The 24,419-nt window shown below is 42.3% G+C and overlaps 1 protein-coding gene across 1 annotated transcript in view; it reads right to left on the minus strand.

Annotated features, from left to right (window-relative positions):
- LOC145400999 (putative sodium-coupled neutral amino acid transporter 12) overlaps positions 1 to 24,419 on the minus strand; it is a 406,122-nt gene that overhangs the window by 108,273 nt on the left and 273,430 nt on the right. Inside the window, exons 8-9 of the mRNA XM_080273357.1 lie at positions 22,919 to 23,012; positions 21,017 to 21,201 (exon numbers count right to left, since the gene is read on the minus strand). Coding sequence (XP_080129483.1) covers positions 21,017 to 21,201; positions 22,919 to 23,012 — 279 coding nt within the window. The remainder of the gene's footprint in view (positions 1 to 21,016; positions 21,202 to 22,918; positions 23,013 to 24,419) is intronic.

Raw genomic sequence — 24,419 nt, forward strand, 5'->3', positions numbered from 1 at the left:
GATATCTTGTCAGTCTCGTAGCCTCACCAACTTCCAAACCTCTCTTCATCACACATTCATCCACCATATCCCTCCACCTTCTCCTTGGCCAACCTCGCCTCCTCTCTCCTTCAAATTCACTCAGATATACCCTTTTCACCATTCTATTGTTATGCATTCTCTTCACATTACCATACCATCTCAGTACACGCTCTTCGACTGTGGTGTCCACAGACTTCCTCGCTTCGCATCTTTCACGAATCACATTATGTCATATCCCATCCACTCTTTGTGCTCCACATACATTTCTCAGCAGTCCCATCTCCACTGCTCTCACTCTTGACTTTTCATTTTCATGCCAAACCATAGTCACATCCACATGTTAAAGCTGGCACTAACATTCCTTCATGTATGCCTCATGCAGCTGCAACACTCAAGCCTCTGTTTCTTATCAAGGCCTTCACTGCACCAGCTACTTTCCTTCCTTATGTCACTCTGCTTTCCACTTCTGCACATTTTCCTCTCTTTTCTATCACTGTAACCAGGTATTTGGACTCTCTCACCAATTCCAGTCTCTCTCCATTCACTGTAACATCACACTGGGAGTCACCTTCTCTCTCAATAATAATCACTTTACCCATTTCTAAATTTACTCTCAAGGAACGACACTCACAGACATCAGCAAAACTCCACACTGGTCTACCAAGTTCTTTTGCAGTAATTGCAAGTAGTACTGCACCATCAACATACAACAAAGTTGAGATATTCCATCCACCTCCATTCATTACTAACGCCACCTCTCTCTCCATTACTCGTGTTTTTACTTCTCTCATTGCCTCATCCATATATATATATATATACTGAACAACCATGGGGACATCACACAATCTTGTCGCATGCCCACGCTGATCATGAACCATTCACTTAAACACCCACTTACACTTACACGTTTCACTACCATAATAAAAACTCTTGACAGAACTTAGCAGCTTACCATCTACACCGTACAGGTGCAAAACCTTCCACAATCCTTCTCTGTCTACTTTATCATATGCTTTTTCCAGATCCATGAATGCCATAAACACCTTATGGTCCTTCTCACAAGCCTCTCCACTATCTGTCTTACTGCAAATACTGTATTTGATCCACACATCCCCTGCCAATCCTAAAGCCACCCTCTTCATCACTCACCAAGACTTCTTTCTCTATAATAATTCATTCATATACCTTCCGTACCACACTCAATAAACTTATGCCAAGATAACTCTTGCACTCACGTCACTCGCCTTTAATATTGTACAGGGGTACACCCACAGCCTTTTTCCACTCTGCTGGCACAGTTTCACTCATCCATGCCTTCTTACATATCTCCAACCAGCACTTCATTCCACTCTCTCTACTACATTTAATCATCTCTGCATGCACATCAACCCCAGCTGCTTTCCCATTTTTCAGCTGCTTCACAGCGTTCTTCACCTGTGCAAGTGTCATGTTTCCTATCACTGCATTCTTCTCTGGACACCCCCAAAATCAGTCATGTTTACAGCTGCTCTGCTCTCTGTTCCTATTCATTATGCTTTCAAAATATTCTTTCCATCTGGTTCTTACTTCATCCCCCTGGGTTAACAATCTACCACTTACATACATCACACTTTCACATTTCTTTCCACTATCACTTCTACATTTCTGCACCTCTTTCCAGAATAACTTCCTATACTCAGAGTAATCTGCATTAATTTTTCTTTCAAGATCATAATTTACCTCCTTTTTCCTCTTCACTAGACTATATGCTTCTTGCTCTCTGTATAAGTAGCAGTTCTTTCAACTGAACATCTGTCCTGTAACCACTCCAACCAATTCTTCCTCTTTTCCTCCACTGCTCTCTTAACCTCTACATCCCACCATGCCGTACCTTTCTTCTTCGTTGTTACTCTTGCCACACCACATACCGCTTTAGCATTCCTGACTAAGCAAACCTTATATACATTCCACAGGCTGTCTGGATCCATTTCATTCCAATTCACTGATCCTAACTCATCCCCTACTTTGGTCCTGCATTCATCTGCCACTTCTTTGCTCCTCCGCTTCTCGACTTTCAGTCTCCCTGACTGCTCCTCTCTCTACTGGTCCACCTCACTTCTCTCAGCTTGATCATGCATACCACAATCATATGATCTGACACACCTGCACATCGTCCTCTCATGGCCCTCGTATCAGCAATCATTCCCAGCATCGACCTCTCTAAGAGCATATAATCAATCAGGCTCCTTTCAACACAATCCCCGTCCCCTCTATACCATGTATATTTATATGCATCTTTGTGTTTGAAGTATGAGTTACAAATGCACAACCTCCTTTCCTAACCATATCCTTCTGTTGCTTCCCATTATCATTTTCTCCTGGTACTCCATTATAAACCATTATGTCATCCTCAGGACCAGTGCCAACTCTTCCATTCATATCACCCATTATGATCACTTTATAGATCCTGGGCATTTCTCCCACTGCTTCAACCAGCTCATCCCAATACCTGTTTTTCTTTGTCTCACTCCTGCCATCACATGGTGCATATGCTACAATCATAGCTACAGTACTTTCACCTTCTCAAACTTGAACTAGACGTATATACATCTCGAGACGACACATTTGTAATCTCTCATTCCATTCAGCCACACTTCATTCATCAACAATGCTATTCCTTCCTTGCATCTTCCTTGATGATTCATGACTGACCTCACATACTCTTCACCCTCCCACTACCCCACTTCACACTCTTTCATCTTTGTTTCACACAATGTCATCACAGCATATCTCACACTCTTGAACATATTCACCACTTGCACTCTTTTGCTCTCCTCATTCACACCTCTCACATTCCACATGGCCATACAAATCTGCCCATTTGGTTGGGCATGTATTGGGCACTACAAGACTCTCCGGAACATTTGCCATGATTAAGTGATTTCAGATAGGGGTAGAAGAAAGGAAAGACGACAGGAAGGAGTAACTGCAAGGAGAGTGGAAAGGTTACAAGAGGATGAGAAAAAAGCAGAGTATAAGAAAGAAGTGGAGGAACAATTGGGCAAATATGAATTGGAGCAGATGGGAGACATGGAAGGTGTGTGTAGGATATTTACAGAAGAAATATGTGCAGCATGTGATGTGGTGTGTGGAAGGAAAAGACAGAGGGGGGTGCAAGGAACAGCGTGGTGGACTGAAGAGGTGAGACAAGCTGTGGCACAAAAGAAGAAAGCATACAATGAATGGATAAGAAATAGGGGCGTGGAAGAAGTTGAGAGGCGGAAGAGAGAGTTATATGTAGAAAGAATGAGAGAGGTGAAAAGATTAGTAAGAGAGAGTAAGAAGAGAGTGGATGAGGAATTTGGAAGGAATTTGAGTGTAAAGTGGAGGGACTGCAAGAAAATGTTCTGGAAAGAGGTGAAAAGAGTATGACAGGGTGGAAGTGAAGTTAGCAGGGGATGAAAGATAAAAATGGTAGATTACTAGTGGAGAAGGGAGAAAAAGTGAGCAGATGGAGAGAACACTTTAAGGAATTGTTGAACATAGAGGATGGAAGTAATGGGAGTATAAGTGGCTGGGGAATGGCTGGGAGAAGGAGGGAGGTGAGACGACAGGAAGAAATCAGTAGGATAGAAGTTGTGGAAGCAATGAAGAAAGTTAAAATGGGGAAAGCCCCAGGAATTGATGGAGTGTGTGGTGAAATGCTGAAGCATGGGGGAGAGATAGTAGTAGAATGGATGTGGAAGATGTGCATATTGGCCTGGGAGGAAGGTAGAGTCCCGGAGGATTGGAAGTCAGGTATAATTATTCCCTTGTACAAAGGAAAAGGGGAAAAAGAAGTGTTTGGTAATCATAGGGGCATTTGTCTTCTTAGTATAACAGGAAAAGTGTATGGTAGGATACTTATTGACAGAGTTAGAGAAAGAACAGAGAAATTAGTTGGAGAAGAACAGGGAGGCTTTAGGAAGGGAAGAGGTTGTGTAGATCAGATATTCATTCTTAGATCTTTAGTGGAAAAGTTTCTAGAGAAGGGAATGAAGTTGTATGCGGCTTTCATGGATTTGGAGAAAGCATATGACAGGGCGCATGGACAAGGATTGTGGAAAGTGTTAAGAATATATGAAGTACCGTATTTCGCGGAATGTAAGACGCACTTTTTTGTCTCAAAGTTACCTTAAAACATCCCCGTGCATCCTGCACGCTAGACTAAGGCAGGTTAGTTTGGCTCCATTGAGAAGAAACTCTTATAAAGATGATCATCTCACTGTTTAGCAACCACAGGTGTTTTCTACAGTATGCAGACTTGATTTTATTTTAAAAAATAATATACATTAGTGTGTATATGCAGCAGATTTAAGAAACACGCGAGATCAGAAACACACAAAACTTTCGCGGGTTTGTTTACAGCTCAACTGGCTAACATCGTGAAGATATTTAGCGGTTTAGCAATTTAACAGTTTACCATCCGCACTATTCCAGCAAGCTAACTTACATGATCACTGGTGAACTGTCTGCTAACCTTCTGAAAGGCAATCATGACCACTTTGCTTGCCATCCATTCACTAACTAGCAAAGCAATCATACAGGAGAGATGCTGGCTACTGAAACTGCCAAGTCATCAAAACAGACTTTCGTCACGTATGGAAATTCAGTAACCCTAATTAGGTCAGTTACTTTTGTGATATTTTGTGAGTGTATATATGCAGCAGATATTAAAACACGCAAGTTCAAGAACACAAAGCATTCACGGTTTGTTTTCAGCTCAACTGGCCAATACCGTCAAGGGGTTTAGTGGTTTAGCAACTTAGCAGTTTAGCGTCTAGCGTACACCCTACTCTAGCAAGCTAACATGCTCACTGGTGAACTGTCTGCTAACCTTCTGAAAGGCAATCATAACCACTTTGCTTGCCATCCACTTACTAACTAGCAAAGCAGTCATACTGGAGATATGCTGGCAAGCGAACCTGACAAGTCATCAGAATTGATTTTTGTCGCATATGGAAATTCAATCACTCACTGGTGAACTGTCTGCTAACCTTCTGAAAGGCAATCTTAACCACTTTGCTTGCCATCCACTTACTAACTAGCAAAGCAGTCATACTGGAGATATGCTGGCAAGCGAACCTGACAAGTCATCAGAATTGATTTTTGTCGCATATGGAAATTCAATCACCCTCATATGGTTGGCTTCTCTTAGTGACATTTTGTTTCATGACTGACAAGAGTATCATAGAAGTGAACAGTCTTATTATACCAATAGCGAAAAACAGGAAAAACAGTTGTAACGTTAAACAGTACTGCCTGAAGTTACAGCTTCACTTTTTCAGCCAAGTCAAGTACTTTAGCAATGTCTATGCAACTCAGGGCACACCCAATTACAGTATTTTGTTATGAAAATAGGATATAATTCACTGAGTAGCATAACTGATGCAATATCTGAAATAGCAGTGCCTGACGGTCATTCATATCAGTGTCCGCCATTTCTGCTGTATTCTTAGCAGACGAAGCGATCAGAATGATTGACAACATTCACTCTCTGCATCTCTGCTGCCTAAGCAAAGCTCTCATGATTGGCAATGGGGATCATTTAGGCCGTAACGTCCAAATTGGTTAGGTTAGGTTGTAAAATCGTTTGCCATTTTGGACGTTACGGCCGAAACGACCAGAATCCTAAGGTGTAGGTGAGAGATTGGTGTGGGTGTAGTTAAGGAAGTAGGAGTGGGAAGAGTCAGGCTAGGGAACTGATAATCCGCTTATTATAATCCCTTCAGCCCAGCAATGTATTTTATAGGATAGTTTATTCATGCTCGCCATATGATTTTATTCAGTTCAGGAAACATGTACTGAGGAGGTAAATGTGGGCTGTATCAAATGTCCCAAGTCTGAATATCGCCTGTGCTTAGTTAAAACGATTGCCAAGTTAAAGTCGTATGAAGTGTGGTATAAGCAATTCAATGGATGGTACTGAGGACCATTTACTGTTTGAGAGTGACAGTGAAACAGTGATGATGACCGTGGTGATGACTTCCAGTGATGCTTCAGGACTTGGGGGGGAAGTAGTGATGAATTCTCAGGATTTGAAGACGAGTGAAATTTTCACCATGTCAGTAATATGAAGTGAATATAGGTTTTAGGTGATCATGACTGATGCAACCATGGAAAATTTAGGATCAATGGTGCTGTACACCTTTAGTCTTGCACTGACGATGTTTGGATGAATAAATTGTTTGAGGTGTTTCATGTCCTTAAGTAATGATATTTATATTGAACAACCAAATACATTTTGATGTTTTTGGCATATAATAAAGCCACTGGGTACTCCAAAACTGACTGATGTAAATGTTTCAGAGGAGAGCGAATGTTGCATGTGGTGTGCACATGTGTGTGTGTGTGTGTGTACCATAGTGACCAGGAGGCAGCAGTGTTAAGACCAAAAATGGATGTTTTCACAGTACTCGAATGTTTTGAGATGGATGTCTGTTTTTAGCACATTCTGGTAAGAGAAATATGCATTTTTAATTGTTGATGCTGCAAGGAAAACAGCTGACAGTAAGGGAGTGATACTGGGAGAAGAGGGTAGAGACAGTTGTCTAGTGCTTGGGATGCAGGAGTGTTGCTAAGGGATAGTTTCACCATTCTCGACATGTTTTGAGATGAATGTCTGTTTTTAGTAAATTGTGATCAGTGAAGAACGTATTTTTAACTGTTGATGCTGCAAGAGAAACATCGCTGACAGTGAGGAAGTGATACTGACAGGAAGGGGTAGAGACTGCTGTCTAGCGACTGGGAGGCAGCAGTGTTACTAAGGTGTAACAATGGATGTTCTCACCATAGTCAGTATGTTTTGAAATGAATGTTTATAGTAAATTATGATCAGTGAAGCATGCATTTTTAATTGTTGATGCTGCAAGGCAAACATAGCTGACAGTGAAGAAGTGATGCTGAGAGAAAAGAGTAAAAACAGCTGTCTATCCTGTTCCCAAGCAGCCTTGCTATACTGAACTTTGGTTGTAAAACACTGTAATTTGTGTATTTACAAGTGCTACCTTTTTATATTATTTGTGGAGGTAATTACAGGTTAGTTAGAGTGCATGATTAATGATGATAGTAGTCTGATATTGTGCTTGAGTCAAGGCAATGTGAGGAAATTCCGTAACAGGTGTGGAATATGACGGGGTTCTTTTAGAATAAATGAACTGATGTGAATATTCATTGTATTTTATGTTTTCGTCAGTGAATGAAAGAATAGAGTTTATTGACTTCATTTGTGGTTTTAAATTCATAAAATATTAAAAACAGTGTTTATATCAGTTTACTGATACATATTTATCAACAAAGTTGAGATGGCCTCGTGGTTTGAAGTCACGTTTTGTTAAGACGGGGTTTTGTTTTCTCTTTTCCTGTATCATTCTTTGCACATAAAAGAAGAAACTAAAGGATGATGAGCAGTACTGAATAGATTCTGAAAGGTGAGTGTGTATCTAAGTGATAGTGGCTCATATCAGTCACGTTTTGTCAAGAAGGGGCATTGTTTTCTTTTCCTGTATCATTCTTTGTACAGTAAACCCTCATTATACAATGCCTCATTGTACGATATTTCGCTTATACAATGTCAAAATTTTAGTACCCTATGCCCACTATACAATGGGAACGATTTGCAACAACGATGGATCATCCGCGGCTCAGTGAACAGCGAATGTGCAAACACAACAAAAACGTCCTCACACTGTCGGCATTAGACCACACACACTTGTCCACCGGTCCAGCCTCATTAGCTAACCTTGCCCAGCCAGCTAGCCCAGTCTTATTGATTGGTCCAGCCCCATCAGCCAGCCCCACCCAGCCAGCTAGCCCAGTCTCATCCGCCAGTCCAGACTCATCAGCCAGCCCCGTGCAGCCAGCCAGCCCTGCCCGGTCAGCCAGTTCAGCCAGTGATGAGTGAGGGCTGTGAGGCCCTAACTGTCCCTTAGCCTCAGAGGGGACATCAACAATCCTATTTACTTAAGTAATAGTAAGAACTACTGTATACTGTTATTTTCATGTTTTTCCCCTATTTATTCATTATTAATGTGTTACTTTAAATGTTTAAACATAAGGATATTTCATGTATGTGAGTGTTAAGGTGTGTGAATGTGCGAGTTTAGGCAGGTCTGGGAACGTATCCCCATTGACTACATGTTATAACAGGTTCACTATACAATGGATTGCTATACGATGGGGTTTTCAGGAACGGAACCCCATCGTATAATGAGGGTTTACTGTATATAAAAAAAAGAAACCAAAGGCTGATGATCAATAATGAATAGATTCTGAAAGGTTTGTGTGTATCTGTGTGGTAATGGCTCTTATCGAGAAACCTTACTGCAGTCTTGGTTGGGGCAAACTTTTTTTTCACAGAACTGCCCTGCCAGAATTAGGGTGCGTCTTTCACAATGCTGCGTCTTACATGCCGCGAAATACGGTAATGGGAAGTTATTGAATGCTGTGAAGAGTATGTACGATGGTGCGAAGGCTGCAGTGCGTGTGGATGGTGAACTAAGTGAATTTTTCTCTTTGAAAGTTGGGTTGAAACAGGGATGTGTCATGTCTCCATGGTTGTTCAATCTGTACATGGATGGGGTAATAAAAGAGCTACAAGGTAGGGTAGTGGATGTTGGAGTGGCCCTGGTGAAAGAGGATAGTGTTTGGAAACTCCCTGTACTGTTGTTTGCAGATGATACTGTGTTGTTGAGTGAAGACGAAGGGGAGCTGCAAGGCTTGGTGGATGAGTTTGGGAGAGTGTGTAAGAAACGGAATCTAAAGGTGAATGTAGGGAAGATTAAAGTGATAGTCTTTGAGAGAGGTGAAGTCAGTGAATGTACAGCGAGGCTGGATGGTGAGGAATTGGAAAATGTGAGTACGTTTAAGTACTTGGGTAGTGTGATGAGTAAGGATGGAGGTTTGGAGGGTGAAGTGCTTGAAAGGGTACACCAGGGAAGAAAGGTTGCTGGTTCTTTGAAAGCAGTGATAAGAAACAGGGAAGTGAGTATGGAAGTGAAAAAGTTACTACATGACAGTATTGTGATACCAATTCTAATGTACGGAAGTGAAGCTTGGACGTTGTTGGAAGGACACAAGTCAAGAGTGAGAGCAGTGGAAATGAGTTATTTAAGAGGAGCCTTTGGAGTCACATGGAGAGACAGGCTGACGAATGAGGATATAAAGGAGCGTTGTGGTGTGGATGTGGATGTGATAGGAAGCGTTATGAGGTACACAATGAGGTGGTTTGGCCATGTGGAGAGGATGGAGGGTGAAAGACTGACGAAGAGAGTGTATGTGAGTGAGGTGGAGGCCAAGGATGAGATGGAGGGATGGGGTGGAGAGGTATATGAGAGAGGGGGGTGTGAGTTGGGAGCAGGGCAGTGAAATGGCGGGGGACAGGGCGGCTTGGAGGCAATTTGTTTGTGGCCACCCCAAACTGGATTGAGGCGTCTGGCAATAGATAGATAGATAGATAGATAGATAGATAGATAGATAGGGGTATCTGGGAGACACTTAACCCAGCCGAAAGCCCCAGTTATATGGTTACCACCCAGTGTAGTAAATGGTTTCCTTGGTACAGGAAACCATTTGGCTTGTCACTCAGTGTAGAGACCATAAGGCATCCCTACATTAGTGAGTGGATGATGGGCACTCCCATCTACCACTAGACTTTATGGAAACAAAGTAGATTGGGATGATGTTATTCCATGAGTGAATCAGGAAACCTGGCATCCCCTCTCACCTGATCTAGTTACTTGCAGTGAATTTAAACTACAGTATCACAAGAGGTCACTGGTTGCTAAAAGGTGGCTTTTCATGCATTCAGCGATGATAACAGAACTGCCTATGATACCTGTTTACACAAAGTAGGTGGTAATAAGAGTAATTTGTTTACTGCAAAAGTCAAGATGTCACCCATAGGGTCAGTTACAGTACTTAAATTATAACTAACGGAAATTTCCCCATCAGTCTGACTTACGAATTTTGTCAAACAGGCCTACCAAAAAAAGTCCTTAGTGTTACTGATGAGTATCTGTAGTGTGATAGTCAGACTGCACTTCACTGCATATTTAATAAGACAACAAAATCATTATATATCAACCAAAAAATTGGTTCAATAGTTCCTTGTAGCACCCCTGTTGTGTCTGCCAAGACAAGTCTAGCTCTTTTGACTGAAATTCAATGGTGAAAAAACATGTATGTTCAAAATCTCTCTTGATGTTCTCCTAGCAAAATACACTACCCTGTACTATCGCCAGTTTATAAGGTGTGTCTTATAGTGATGGTAATGGATTATACACAGGTTATCCATACCCTGTAAAAGAGAATGGCACATGGCCAAAAGTGCACTGGTTCCTATCTTGACATATTATAGCACTGTAATTGTGAAGGGTTTCAATTCTGAAAACTGACTATTTATTGTAGCCTTCTGACTGACCATTATCATTCAGTTGCGTTACACAAGGGTAGAAAAGTTAAAAGTAAAACAGGGCAAAGGTTACTGAACAGATCCTGGATTGGTCAGTCCTGGAAGAGAGGAACGTCCAAAGTGTACTGTATTTGCCCATGTCCCCTTGCATTCTCAGCCCATTCATTGACCACCTGCGACAGGGGACTCACATGCTCCAGCTATGAATGGAAGACTATTTTGTCCCTGCATTAAGGTAAGACAATGTGGGAGTGCATTTAGCTAGAATGTTACAGAAACACTGAGAAAAACAAATGGATATGATTCATGTTGCACATGAATTTTACTCACTCTGAAATACACAACTAAAAGCCCTGTTTTTGCCAGGGATTCCTTCCCCCCAACACCACACTACTATTCCATCACTGACACTAATACACCTGATAGTGACCAAGTTCAAAGGTCACCTTGGGACAAACAAATGACTGAGTTTCCGTGTCAGTAACCACATAAACAAAAACGGCGATTGCACATTGACCAGTGAGCCTTCGTACGGGATTATAACTATCTATCTATATACCTAGGCTGCTTCCCCCAAGGAAAGGGAGGTAGCCGAGACAGGACGACACACTCTCCATTTACTCATCCATTTAAACACATTCACTCACATCTTAGCCCCAAAGGGGAGAACGGACAGATCCTCACCGCACCACACCGCACAAGGGTCAACTGCGCAATGCAATCAGTGACATCCGCAGCAGGGCCCGACAGCAGAACTGGTTTACCCCTGCCACATCATAACATACCCATCCCCTTACCCGCACCTGACCTGACTAGCTGATCAGACCAAATGCGGGAGAATATCCCCTCAGGGCTGTGTCATCACTTATTTATTCACAATTTCTCTCCATTTATTTCTGTCACGCACAGCCACTCTTCCTTGCTCAACAGACATCCCCCTCGCATCCAGCGCTCTCTTCACACTGTCCATCCATCCTATTCGTGGTCTTCCTCTCAGCCTTACACCTCTCACATCAGATCTAGTTATCTTTTTCACCAATCGCTCATTATCCATTCTCTCCATATGCCCAAACCATCGCAACACCCTCTGCTCAACTCTACCAGCCATCCCCTGAACAACTCCAGTTCTCCTTCGCACTTCATCATTTCGCACCCGATCCATACGCGTCACTCCACACATACTCCTCAGACACCTCATCTCCATTACATTCAAACTTTTCCTCTCTGCTACACCCATATTCCATGTTTCAGCCCCATATAATGCAGTCGGTACCACAACACCCTCATACAGCCTTCTCTTTACATCCATTCTAAGCGAACGACATTTAAACACTTTTTTCATTCCTCCCAGCACCTTTCCTACTTCATTTATTCTAAACTTCACTTCTGCATCTATTCTTCCATCCACAGCAACATGTGACCCTAGATATTTAAAACAATCTACCTCCTCAAGCAACTCACCATTCAAAACTATATTCATCCCCCTACCATCTATCAACCTCGTACACTTCATCACTTTACTCTTATTCTCATTTACTTTCAAATTCCTCCTTTCACACACCCTTCCAAACTCCTCTACCAACTGTCTCAATCTCTCCTCTGAATCAGTCACCAGTGCAGTATCATCTGCAAACAGCAGCTGCTTCAGATTCCAATCTCCACCATCAACATTTACCAGACTCAGACCACCTAAAACTCTTGCATTCACCTCCCTTACAACACCATCCATGTAAATATTAAACAACCAAGGTGACATCACACATCCCTGTCGCAGCCCCACTCTCACGGGAAACCAATCACTCACAGCATTTCCCACTCTTACACATGCTCTACTATTTACATAAAAACTTTTCACCCCTTTTAGTAACCTACCATCAAGTCCATACAATCTTAAAACAGTCCACAAAGCCTCCCTATCAATTCTATCATACGCTTTCTCTAAATCCATAAATGCCCAAAACACATCCTTGCCTTTCGCTAAATACTTTTCACACACTTGTCTCACAGCAAACACCTGATCAACGCATCCCCTCCCTCTCCTAAAGCCACACTGCTCATCACTAATCACTCCCTCTGTACCCTCTCTAACTCTCATAATTAACACTCTACCATACACCTTACCTACAACACTCAACAGACTTATACCCCTAAAGCTAGTACATTCACACTTATCACCCTTGCCTTTATACAACGGGACCACACAAGCACTTGCCCAGTCAATTGGCACCATACCTTTCTCAAAGCACACATTCAACAATCTTACTAACCAGTCAACAATAGTCACTCCACCACCCTTCAGGCATTCCACAGCACACCCATCCATACCTGCAGCTTTCCCTGTTTTCATCTCCTTTACTGCCTTCTCCACTTCCTCCTTCGTGATCAAAGAATCATTCAACTCTCCCAACACATTTATTCCTTGCACCCTTCCATCCGCCACAATCTCAGCCACCCTTTCCTCCTCTACATTTAATAATCTTTCAAAATACTCTGCCCATCTCTTCCTTACTGCATCCATCTCAATTAACATCCTTCCATCCTCTGCTTTTACTCGTTCTTCCTTCCCAGACTCTCCCTTTCGCACCCTTTTCACCTCCTTTCAAAACATTTTCTTATTCTGTTGAAAATTCTCTGTCAGCCGCCTACCCCACCTCTCATCTGCTGCCACTTTAGCATCACGCACAGCCCTTCTCGCTCTATTCCTCTTTTCCTTATACCTTTCATATGACATCTCATCCTTCCTCTGCAGCCACACTTCATATATGCACGTCTCTTCTCAGCCACAGCCATACTTACTTCCTCGCACCACCATTCACTTCCTTTTCTTACACCACCACCCACACGTCTCACACCACACACCTCTTCTGCATGCCCCACCACAGCACTCTTAAACAACTGCCATTCCTCCTCCACGCTGCCATTTTCCCGATCTTTCACTGCGTTCCACTCATCTTTCAATTTCTCCTGATACTCTATCTTTTTCTCTCTTTTATCCAACTCACTCACTTTCAAAACCTCCCTGCCACACCTAACCCTCCTAGCTCTCACCCATCTCTTACCTACTCTTAACTTTCCCTCCACCAGGTAGTGGTCAGACATACCTCCACCCTCCCCTCTTAGAACTCTCACATCCAACAATCTTCCTATTACATTCCTAGACACAACCACATAGTCCATCAAAGCTCTATCAACAACCCTTCCACCCTCCTGTCTCACCCATGTATACTTATAAATATCTTTCTTCTCAAACAGCATATTCCCAATCACCATCTCTCGCTCAACACACATCGCTATCATTCGTTCCCCATTTTCATTTCTTCCAGGCACACCATGCATACCAACTACGATAAGTGAAAATGCACTCATATATTGAAAAAAAGTCCTAACATTTTGGTCACCATATACCATAAGAGCTTCGTCGTATACTGGTTCATCAAAAAATGAGGGTCTGCTGTATCCTAGGACTTTAGGTTCAGTGTAACCTGTGATACTGCTTAATCCTAAGATAATACCTCATGAAAGATTATGCATTTGCCTTGCAAACTTATAATTTAAGATCTAAATTGATGCACCATAACTGTAGTATTATAAACCTACTACAGATAATAACAGAAGAGTAAAGGTTAGTCTCCCGACACTTTTCAGCATATTGTTGCTTCTTTAGAAGTGAGTTCAAGTTTCAAGGCAGCCTTGAATTCCCCACCAATGTTCAAATGTGAGGGGCGCATGGGCTCTCAGCCAACTCCAAGCAAGGGAGGTGGGTGTAAGCCTGATGGCTGCAGATAAGTGAGGCACTCTGTTCCAGGACTGAGAGAGCATGGTCAGGGAGAGTTGTAGCAATGTTGCTTAGATATACCAGGGACTGAGTAAAGTGGTAGTGAATATTACACATGTTGTTTATTCCCTCACAGCCAGAAGCACCACAAACTCTGCATGTCAGTCCCTCTGGTTAGTACTGACCTACCCAGGAAATATTGGCTTATTAAGGTATGTGGCTAAATGTTCATTTTTTGATATGAGTGAATTTAACCCCAAAACGGGGGAGGATGCTACATCCTGATGCCAAAATCTGATGCATTCCTACTGAAGATATTCCTAACAATTTGCTACCTAGAGGAAACTATGCTGAATGTCCTGAGTCGTCATCTCCCTGGTGGCCAGGACCTCAGTGGCTCACAATACCAGAACAATGTTCAGAGGAGAACAATTTCAGTGAGAGTGATGTGGCTGATGAAACAGTTCTACAGGCTGTCTCCTTAATGAATAATCTACATCACTCCAAAAAAGTACCAACAAACTGGCAAAGATATATGAGTACTGCATGAGTGACTCCAATTATAACAACCTGCATCTAGCAACATGGGGTTTGGCAGTCACCCTCAACCGTGTGTTATTTCTATTCAAAATTACAACCGTTGAAAATGTAGTATTGCAGCTTATTCAGAAAGAATGTTTTCCACATGAAATTAGTGCTCTAACCAGGCATGATAGGTCTGAATTTAAGATAACTAACCAAATAAAGCAATAAGGCTAGTATATGGACAAGGGCCTCATTAACTGCAGAGGTTGAAATTAAATGGCCTCACTAAGTTAGGGACTCTGGTAAGAATCCTGTGCAACTGCCTAAACAAAAACTGATTACTGACTGACTGACTTAATGTGTTGGGAAATGTTCTGTGTTTAACTATTATGGGATCAATCATGTTCTTTTTATGAGACAAAAATGGTGGATACTCAAGATGCATCAGGCAGTAACAAATGTTCATCATACAAGGCATATCTTATTCAGCCACTAACTCATCACTCCCTCAAGACTTCAGACTTGAATGTGCTGATCCATTTGCAGTCACAGACGTCAACTACATAGAAGCTTTCACACTGAAGACTGGACATGGTACCACAGACAAAGTTTATATCATACAATTTATATGTGCTGTTCTGTGCAGTACATGTATTAGCTGTGAGAGCTTCTTGCACACCTTTAACCCACTCCGTGCTGTGTCCATATATATACGGACAAACCAATTGTGTCAAAATTGTCAAGTCTTTGTATGCAAGGACTAACTCTTAGTACCCTAAATTGCCGGTCTGTACATATACGGACACGGTTTTCCTCACATTTGCGTGAAATTATTTGTGTATGCCATTAGTGTGTGGCAGAAAATGGGACGACAGACACTCTTCCTCCCTTCCCATGCTTTATATCAATATACGGTATAAAAAAAGTGAACGTAAAAATACTTCAAAATTAGCAAGAAACCCCAACTTCCCATCATCACAGTTTCGACTGTGGCCACATTACATATACCATGTTGCGTTTCTATGCTACACGTACTCCATGGGTCCATCCATTCTGCACCAAAATAGATTATCTATCCACATCAGCTGCTGACGGTATCTGAAAGTGGCCATCTGACGCAAATCTGGGCCATGCTGCACTATCAAAGATATTGTGCTTACTCCCCACTTCCAGTCAAAGTTGGAGAAGTTTCATGTGACGAACTAACAATAGTGATGTGTAAATAGTATATAAAATGAAAGTAGGGATGTGCCAATAGTATCGGTATCGGCAGCATCGGCCTTTTTTTTTGTTGTATCGGTATCGGTATCGGCAAGGTAAAAATATGGCCAATACTCCGATACTTTTCTGGTATATTATGTGATTCAAGACACTGATAAACAGATAAATATGATATTATATTATATCACATTATAATTACATGTATGATGTAACATTATCGTATATTAATATTATACTGTATATCGATTACTAGATTGCTCCTGCATTAACAACACTCACGTTATCGGCATCAAATAAATCAAAATAAAATCAAATAAATAAAATCAAAATAAAAAAGTATCGGTATCGGTAAAGTATCGGTCATTTGTCGGTATTGGAGTATCGGTATCGGTATTGGCTGAAAAGTGGGTATTGGTATCGGTATCGGCCAACATCTTGGTATCGGCACATCTCTAAATGAAAGTAATTCAAGTAAATGTAAACAAATAGAAGTAAATCATAAAGTCAAGTAATGTAAGGAAAATAGTGTAGGAAGTGTGTGATTTACCATAATTAATGTAACAGTGTGCAGCATGAGTGTTTTTTTTTTTTTTTTATGCGAGGAAGAAGGAACCAAAGGCCATGAGCCCGCAGTAACAGTTCCCTCCAAGAGAAAAACAAAATACAATAGAGAGCCAAATTCAAGATCCGATCATTTTGAGATGCCTGGACACACTGCGTTTGAAAGACTGGAGATCATAGGCAGGAGGAAATACAGACAGAGGGAGACAGTTCCAGAGCTGACCTGTTGCATGAATGAAAGACTGGGAGTAACGGTTAACTCTTGCATTAGAGAGTTGGACAGAAAAGGGATGAGAGTTTGCTGCCAGACGGGTGCTACGCGCCCGTCGTAGAGGTGGAGGAATGCAAGCAGACAGTTCAGAGGAGCAGTGACCATTAAAGTAGCGATAGAAAAGAGATAAAGATGCAACAGTGCGGCGAAGAGACAGAGGTTGAAGGGAGTCAGTAAGAGGAGGAGAGTTAATGAGACGAAAAGCCTTTGACTCCACCCTATTGAGAAGAGCTGTATGTGGGGAGCCTCCCCACACATGAGAGTTGTACTCCACACAGGGGCGGATAAAACCCCCTGTATAGAGTCAACAATTGTGCAGGGGTAAAGAAAGAGCGGAGTCGGCTTAGCACACCCAATCTCTTGGAAGCAGATTTTACAAGAGATGTAATATGATCTTTCCAAGATAAGTCCCGAGTAAATGAAACCCCAAGCATGTTCAAGGATGATGCAGGATTAATCTGAATATTATTAAACATTAGTGGGTATACCTGTGGAAGATTTTGTCGGGTTGATAGGTGTAAGAACTGAGTCTTAGAAGCATTAAAGACAACCATATTATTTTTACCCCAGTCAGAGATATGAGCCAAGTCAGACATTAGGTGTGCCATAGCCTCATCCCTTGTTTCTTGAAGTAACTGTTGAGATGGGCGTTGCGGGAACCGAATGGAAAGGTGAAGGGTGGAGTCATCAGCGTATGAGTGGATAGGGTTAGATGTACAGCTTAGAAGATCATTGATGAATAAAAGGAAGAGAGTTGGTGATAGGACAGAGCCCTGAGGAACACCACTGTTGATAGATCTAGGAGAAGAACGATGGCCGTCTACGACAGCAGCTATAGAACGACCAGAAAGGAAGCTAGCGATGAAGGTACAGATAGAAGGATAGAAACCGTAGGAGGGCAGTTTGGAAATTAAAGATTTATGCCAGACTCGATCGAAAGCCTTTGAGATGTCAAGTGCAATGGCAAAGCTTTCGCCAAAGTCCCGAAAGGAGGATGACCAGGAGTCTGAAAGGTAGGTGAGAAGATCGCCAGTGGAGCATCCCTGACGGAACCCATACTGACGATCGGAAAGAAGGTTGTGATAGGAAAGATGCCTTAAAATTTTTTTATTAAGAATTGACTCGAAAACTTTTGAAATACAGGACGTTAAAGCAATTGGACGATAGTTGGAGGGTTGGGAGTGGTCACCCTTCTTTGGGACTGGCTGAATGAGAGCAAACTTCCAGCAAGAAGGAAAGGTACAAGTTGACAGACAAAGGCGAAATAGTTTGCCTAGGCAGGGTGTAAGCACAGAAGCACAGTTTTTGAGAACAACAGGAGGGACCCCATCAGGCCCATATGCCTTGTTAGTACTGAGGCCAGTAATGGCAGAAAATACATCAACTGAAGAAATTTTAATGTCAGCCATGAGGAAGTCAGAGGGGGAAGTGATGGAGGAACAGCACCGGAATCGTCTAAGGTGGAATTGGAGGAGAAAGTCTGTGCGAAGAGATCTGCTTTATCAGTAGAAGAAATAGCTACAGAACCATCAGAGTAGAAAAGAGGAGGGAAGGATGATGAGGTAAAGTTGTTAGAAAGATTTTTGGCAAGGTGCCAGAAGGAGCGGGAAGAATTCGAGTTGGAGAGTTGAGAGCATTTAGTATGGATGAAATTATTTTTAGTAGAGCGAAGAACAGACTTAGCACGATTCCGGGCAGAAACGTAAAGATTATGTGATTCAGGGGTGGGTTGGCTCCGGTACCTTTTGTAGGCCTTCTCCTTGTTGCGGACAGCATTAGAACAAGCGTGATTAAACCAAGGTTTTCTTGCGTTAGTCAAAGGATATGAGAAAGGAATGTATGCTTCCATGCCCGAGAGAATAACCTCCGTAATGCGCAAGGCACACTCAGATGGCTCACGGCCATGGAAGCAATAATCATTCCAGGGAAAATCAAAGAAGTACTGCCTGAGGGCCTCCCAGTCCGCAGCTCCAAAATGCCAGAGACGACGTTTACTGTGCCATATGCGCGTGTTTATAGTGCCTTATACCAATATCCATCCATTCATCCATCATTCAATCCTACGTTGACCCATGAGAAGCGTAGGAGTCAAGGGCTAGGCAAGTTGGTCCCGACATTTAAGATAAGAGTGACCAGTCTCACTCATCCCTGAGTGGCATTACGTGAGCAATAAACCCCAACCACACCTTGGATAGACATCTTCACCTGCTCAATCCAATTGGAGTGCCGTAATTACCCACTAAACCACCAGCCACTGTAATTTGGTTATAAAAAAAATAAATAAATGTGAAAATAAGTAAAATTAGCAAGGAACCCCAACTTCCCATCATCAAAGTTTCGACTGTGGCCACATTACACAAACCAAGTTGCATTTTCATACTACAAGTACTACATGCACCCACCCACTCCACACCAAATTGGACTATCTATTCATATCAGCCACTGGCAGTATCTGACAGTAGCCATCTGATGCATATCCGGGCATGCTGGACCAAAACACTTGTTTTCGGGTGGAAAACACCCGAAGTGAGCACTTTTACTATCATTAGGCTTACATTCACCACTTTTCAGGTTTGTTCATGGAAAAAAAAAAAGTTGAAAATGGAAGGCACTGTGGGTCACACAGCCTCCCATACCCTCGGCACTGGAAGCCATAACGCCAACAGAGGCTTCACCACAGACCGGGTTAAAGGATTTGTCAACTGACAAGGATTTCCTAGGCTCATGTTAAGTGATGGTGCATTGATATTCGTAGGTGCTGTAGTGTATCTAAAAAGAACAAGACAGTGGATGGAAATGGAGATTAATTCCTCTTGTGCCCCTGATTTGGAGCCATATGAGAGAGTCATCAGTTATGTTCAAGGCTGGAAGCAGAAAGGCTTTGGGAAGGGCACCACCACTCATCACCTGCAGCAAACATGAACACAGGTACTCCCCTACCATCACACTTAATAATATACCTGTCCTACACATCCCTTCCAATATGATCCTCTAAGTGACACGACACTGGACTCACCTTCGGGGACCACATACAAGACATAAGGCGGTGCACCCCCAGACTCAATGCATTCAGGGCACTTACAAGGTCAGACTTTGGGCAACAAAATGAAATTCTCTGCCTACTCTATAAACAATACGAGTATATTAGATCAGTGACGTCCTGTGCCTTCCCAGCATAGGCCCTAATCCTATCTAATTTACACTACAACATCTAACAGCCCATACAGAACAATGCCCTCATCATCATCACTGGCGGCATCAAAACAATTCCCACAGCTTACTTAGATTTTGAAACTAAAGTTCTCTCTGTTACAGAATATCTTGATATGAGAGCCAAACAATTCTACAAGGCAGCCTGTGCTAGCACACAATAGCCATGTCATTGCATGATAGAGCACAAAACTAGCACTGCACAAACATCACCAGACCATCTTCAAAAACATTCCACCTCCAGACATTCCAGCACTAGCAATGGGGAAACATCAAGATACTTATTGCATATGCCAGGCAATACAACTCAAAGAGAACATTGTATTACAAGCATCCCTCCTGACATTCATCCACCAGAGGTATCCTTAAATAGAGCTGACACAGTACACCTAGCTAAGCTTAGATCAGGACATCACCCAGCCCTTCTCTGTTGCCAGCTTAGACATAGGTTGGGTGGAATCACACATGACACGTATCCCACTTGTAGAATAGGCCCACACAACATAACACCCACAATGTAGTGCTGCACAGCACAGGCCACACTAAGACGCAGTCACAACATCAATGGTGTATGGGAATCTATGGGATGACACCATATGGTCAGATGCTTACCTGCATTCAGTGGGTCTGCTAAGCCAGGTGGACTGGGACTGAGCAACAGAAGAACAACCCTTCTATTACTTTCCTTCTCACCCTTTCTTACTTTCTTGACCCCCTTCCTTAACAGTCTCTTAAAATGTCCCTTCATTTCTTCCATTACTATAATCCCCATTTGGATTTCAACAGATGGATCTCTGTTGCATCCCTTTATATCCTACATTACTCTAGTTGCCATTCAATCATTACATGTTTTTTTTTTTCTTTTCTTCCACTGCTCATTTCATCTCCTCATTCTAACATGCTGGTCCTTTCACTTTCATAATTATGACTACTCATCACCTTGCACACTACTTCACATATTGCACAGATTTCTTCTGTGAACATTTTAATGAAAAACACCTACCTTTAATATTGATCTTTTCTCATTCACAGGTGTTATGAGTGCAGGAAGAGAGTGGTGGCACATAAAGCTGTACACACACACTCCAAACAGCTGTGGGAGTTTGGTGATTTCAGCAAACCGTGGATGCCCCTCACCTTTGTTCTCTGCTAGAAGCACAATTGCCCAGGAAATCATGATACACATTGCTGAAATGTTAGAAAACTTAAAGTTGTACAAGCATTAGAATTTTAAGTGTGATAAATCTTTTGTATAAATTTGGCATTTCACAATCAGGACAGTGTAAGATTATACTGTGACAAGCCTATACTGTATTCTGATACTGGTTATTATTTGACCCAGTCTACACCTTTCGAGTTCCCCTTCATCAATTCCTTGAACTACTTTAGTTCATCATGATGTGGTGTTGTGCACCCTAATTGAGCTATGCAACCATAACTTCTACCCACAATCCAAACATACTCAAATTTCCCTGCACCTCACCATGGGGAAGTACCCTGGTCAAGCCTTGGTGAGGTGCTGTCTGCCATTAGGGAGTGCTGGTTCCCTACATGGTGTAAATCAAATCAACTCACATTTCCCTGCACCTTGCCGTGAGGAAATACCCAGGTCCAACCCTGGTGAAGTGTTGTCTGCCACTAGGGGGTGCTGGTTTCCTATAAGGTGTACATACAGTACTGTACCTTATAGGATGGCCCCCATAAAAGCAGCTGCTTATTTGCAGGTGACAGGTTTGCTCAGCTAGACAAACTGAGATTTAGTAACAACAACCACACACACTCACTATCCTTCCTATGCCGCTTCTGTTGGTTGCCTCTGAAGATTATAGATTCAACATGATGTCATGTAAGCAATGGATGTGATGCCTGGAGGAATTATTCCAGACTCAAAGCTAAGGAGTGAATGCATTACCACATCACCTATTATGATGCCTCATGAGTTATGATGGCCTTCCTTTAAGTCATCAGGCCAGCACAAGCCCTGTAACCTGAAGACTCATATCAAAAGGAGTCAAGTCATGTAACAGAGAAAAATCATTATGCCTCATGGAATCATGTTGTAATGCATGGTTCTAAAACATTAGTGAGTCTGGGATGATTCATTTTGTTACCATTTGTGAAATCTGTGTGAAGTCTTAAGTAGTTAAACAGATCATTCTTAAGGGTGCCTCCAAAATGAGAGAGAGAGAGCTGACAATAATAACAGTCAAATAAGGCAAAACTCTGAAATACTAGACTCTGTATTCAATTCATGAGGCTCTACTTCATTCATACATCCATCCATCCACCATCCAATCCTGTGTTGCCCCATGAGGAGTGTAGGAGCCCGGGGCTAGGCAGTTGGTCTCGGCATTTAAGATGAGAGTGACCAGCCTCACTCATCCCTGAGTGGCATTACATGAGAAATCAACCCCAACCACTCCTTGGATATAAACCTTCACCAGCTCAATCCAACTGGAGCGCAATAATTACCCAATAAACCACCAGGTGCCAAAATTTGGCTATGTGGTTACCACCCAGCGTAGTAAATGGTTTCCTGGTGTACAGGAAACCATTTGGCTTGTCACTCAGTGTAGAGTCACCCACAAGCAGAAGGAAAAGGAAAGAATGAAGGAAACAAAGACAGAGGAGGGAGTGTAAAGTCACCCGTAGGCAGAAAGACAAGGAAAGAAAGACAGGAGATGGAAGGAAAGAAGGATGGAAGAGAGGAAAGAGCAGACACCTGAGAGCAGCACTATATCAAGTAAGTGGCATAGATAGAAATTACATTGTGTTTAAATTTGAGTAATGAGAATCAGGGCCAAAACACTGATGAAAACAATTAAATTTTGACTATTCATCTGTTACCATTTTCACCTCATTTTACTGTATACAGTACATACAGCACAGTTATTTTTGTACTTACCTAGCCACCTGGTAAATGTAGTCACAATCTGCATGTATTTAGTTTTTGTGAGGTTCAAAAATACGAAGGGGCCCATTACACCTATGAAGCCAACCTGAAAATTTTTAAATAACAAAATCAATAATCTGAACATATCATATTGTATATTCTTGAAAGTTATGGAAAATAATGTGCTGACAAAGGATAAGAGCTCAAGAGGGATACTATGAGACAACCAATTAAACTGGAAAATAAGTTTTTCCTTTTAAGCAACTATCTAAACAACCAAAGTACAATCAAGTCTCAACATCAGCATAAAATTGGCTCTTAGAATCATACACGAATCATGAACTCACAAATGTTATCAAGGAGAAGTATCCCATCCATCCATCCATAGCCCGACGCCTTAATCCTGCACACCTAGCAAACAAAAACGCCTCCAAGTCGCTCTGTCACCCACCATTTGACTACCCTCCCCCCAACTCACCCCCCCTCCCTCATATACCTCTCAACTCCATACCCTACACCTCATCCTTGGTCTTCCCCTCCCCCTCCCTCCCTCCACCTCACCTACATACACTCTCTTAGTCAGTTTTTCATTCTCCAGTCTCTCCATACGTCCAAACAACCTCAGTGTATTTCTCCTAATCTTCTCAACTACATCCACATCCACCCAACAATGTTCTTTCACTTCTTCATTCGTCAACATGTCCCTCCATGTCACTCCACATGCTCCTCTCAAGTAACTCATTTCCACTGCTCTCACTCTTGACTTGTTCCTCTCTTGCAAGGTCCATGCCTCGCTTCCATACGTCAGGGTAGGTATCACAACACTATCATGCAGTGACATCTTAACTTCCATACTCACCTCCCTACTTCTCATCACTGCTTTCAGTGAACCAACAACCTTCCTTCCCTGTCGTACCCTTTCACGCACTTCATCCCCCAAGCTTCCATTCTAACTCATCACACTACCCAAGGACTTGAATGCACTCACATTCTCCATTTCCTCCCCTTCCAACCTCACTGTGCATTCTGTGACTTCACTCCTCTCAAACACCATAACTTTACTCTTGTTTAAATTAACTTTCAGATTCTTCTTCCTACACCCTGTCCCAAATTCATTCACCAAACCTTGCAACTCCCATTCATCTTCACTCAACAATACTGTATCATCAGCAAACAACAACACCGGAATCTTCCAAATCTCACCCTCATTCATTAGAGCCACCCCCACATCCATTGCCCTACCTTGCACCTCCTTTCCAACCCCATCCATATATATATTAAACAGCCATGGAGACATCACACAATCCTGTTTCAGTCCCACACTGAGATCAAAGAACTCAATCAGCTCACCTTCCATTCGCACCGTAGCCCTAGCTCCTTCGTACATACTCTTCACAGCACTCAAAAATTTCCCCTCCACTCCATATATTCTCAGTACCTTCCACATACCTTGTCTAACTATTCTGTCATAAGCTTTCTCCAAGTCCATGAAGGCAGCATACACTTTCTTTCC

The sequence above is a fragment of the Coenobita brevimanus genome, chromosome 54 (assembly GCF_032717465.1).
Source record: "Coenobita brevimanus isolate Jiangsu-jjx chromosome 54, ASM3271746v2, whole genome shotgun sequence".
Lineage (NCBI taxonomy): Eukaryota > Metazoa > Arthropoda > Malacostraca > Decapoda > Coenobitidae > Coenobita > Coenobita brevimanus.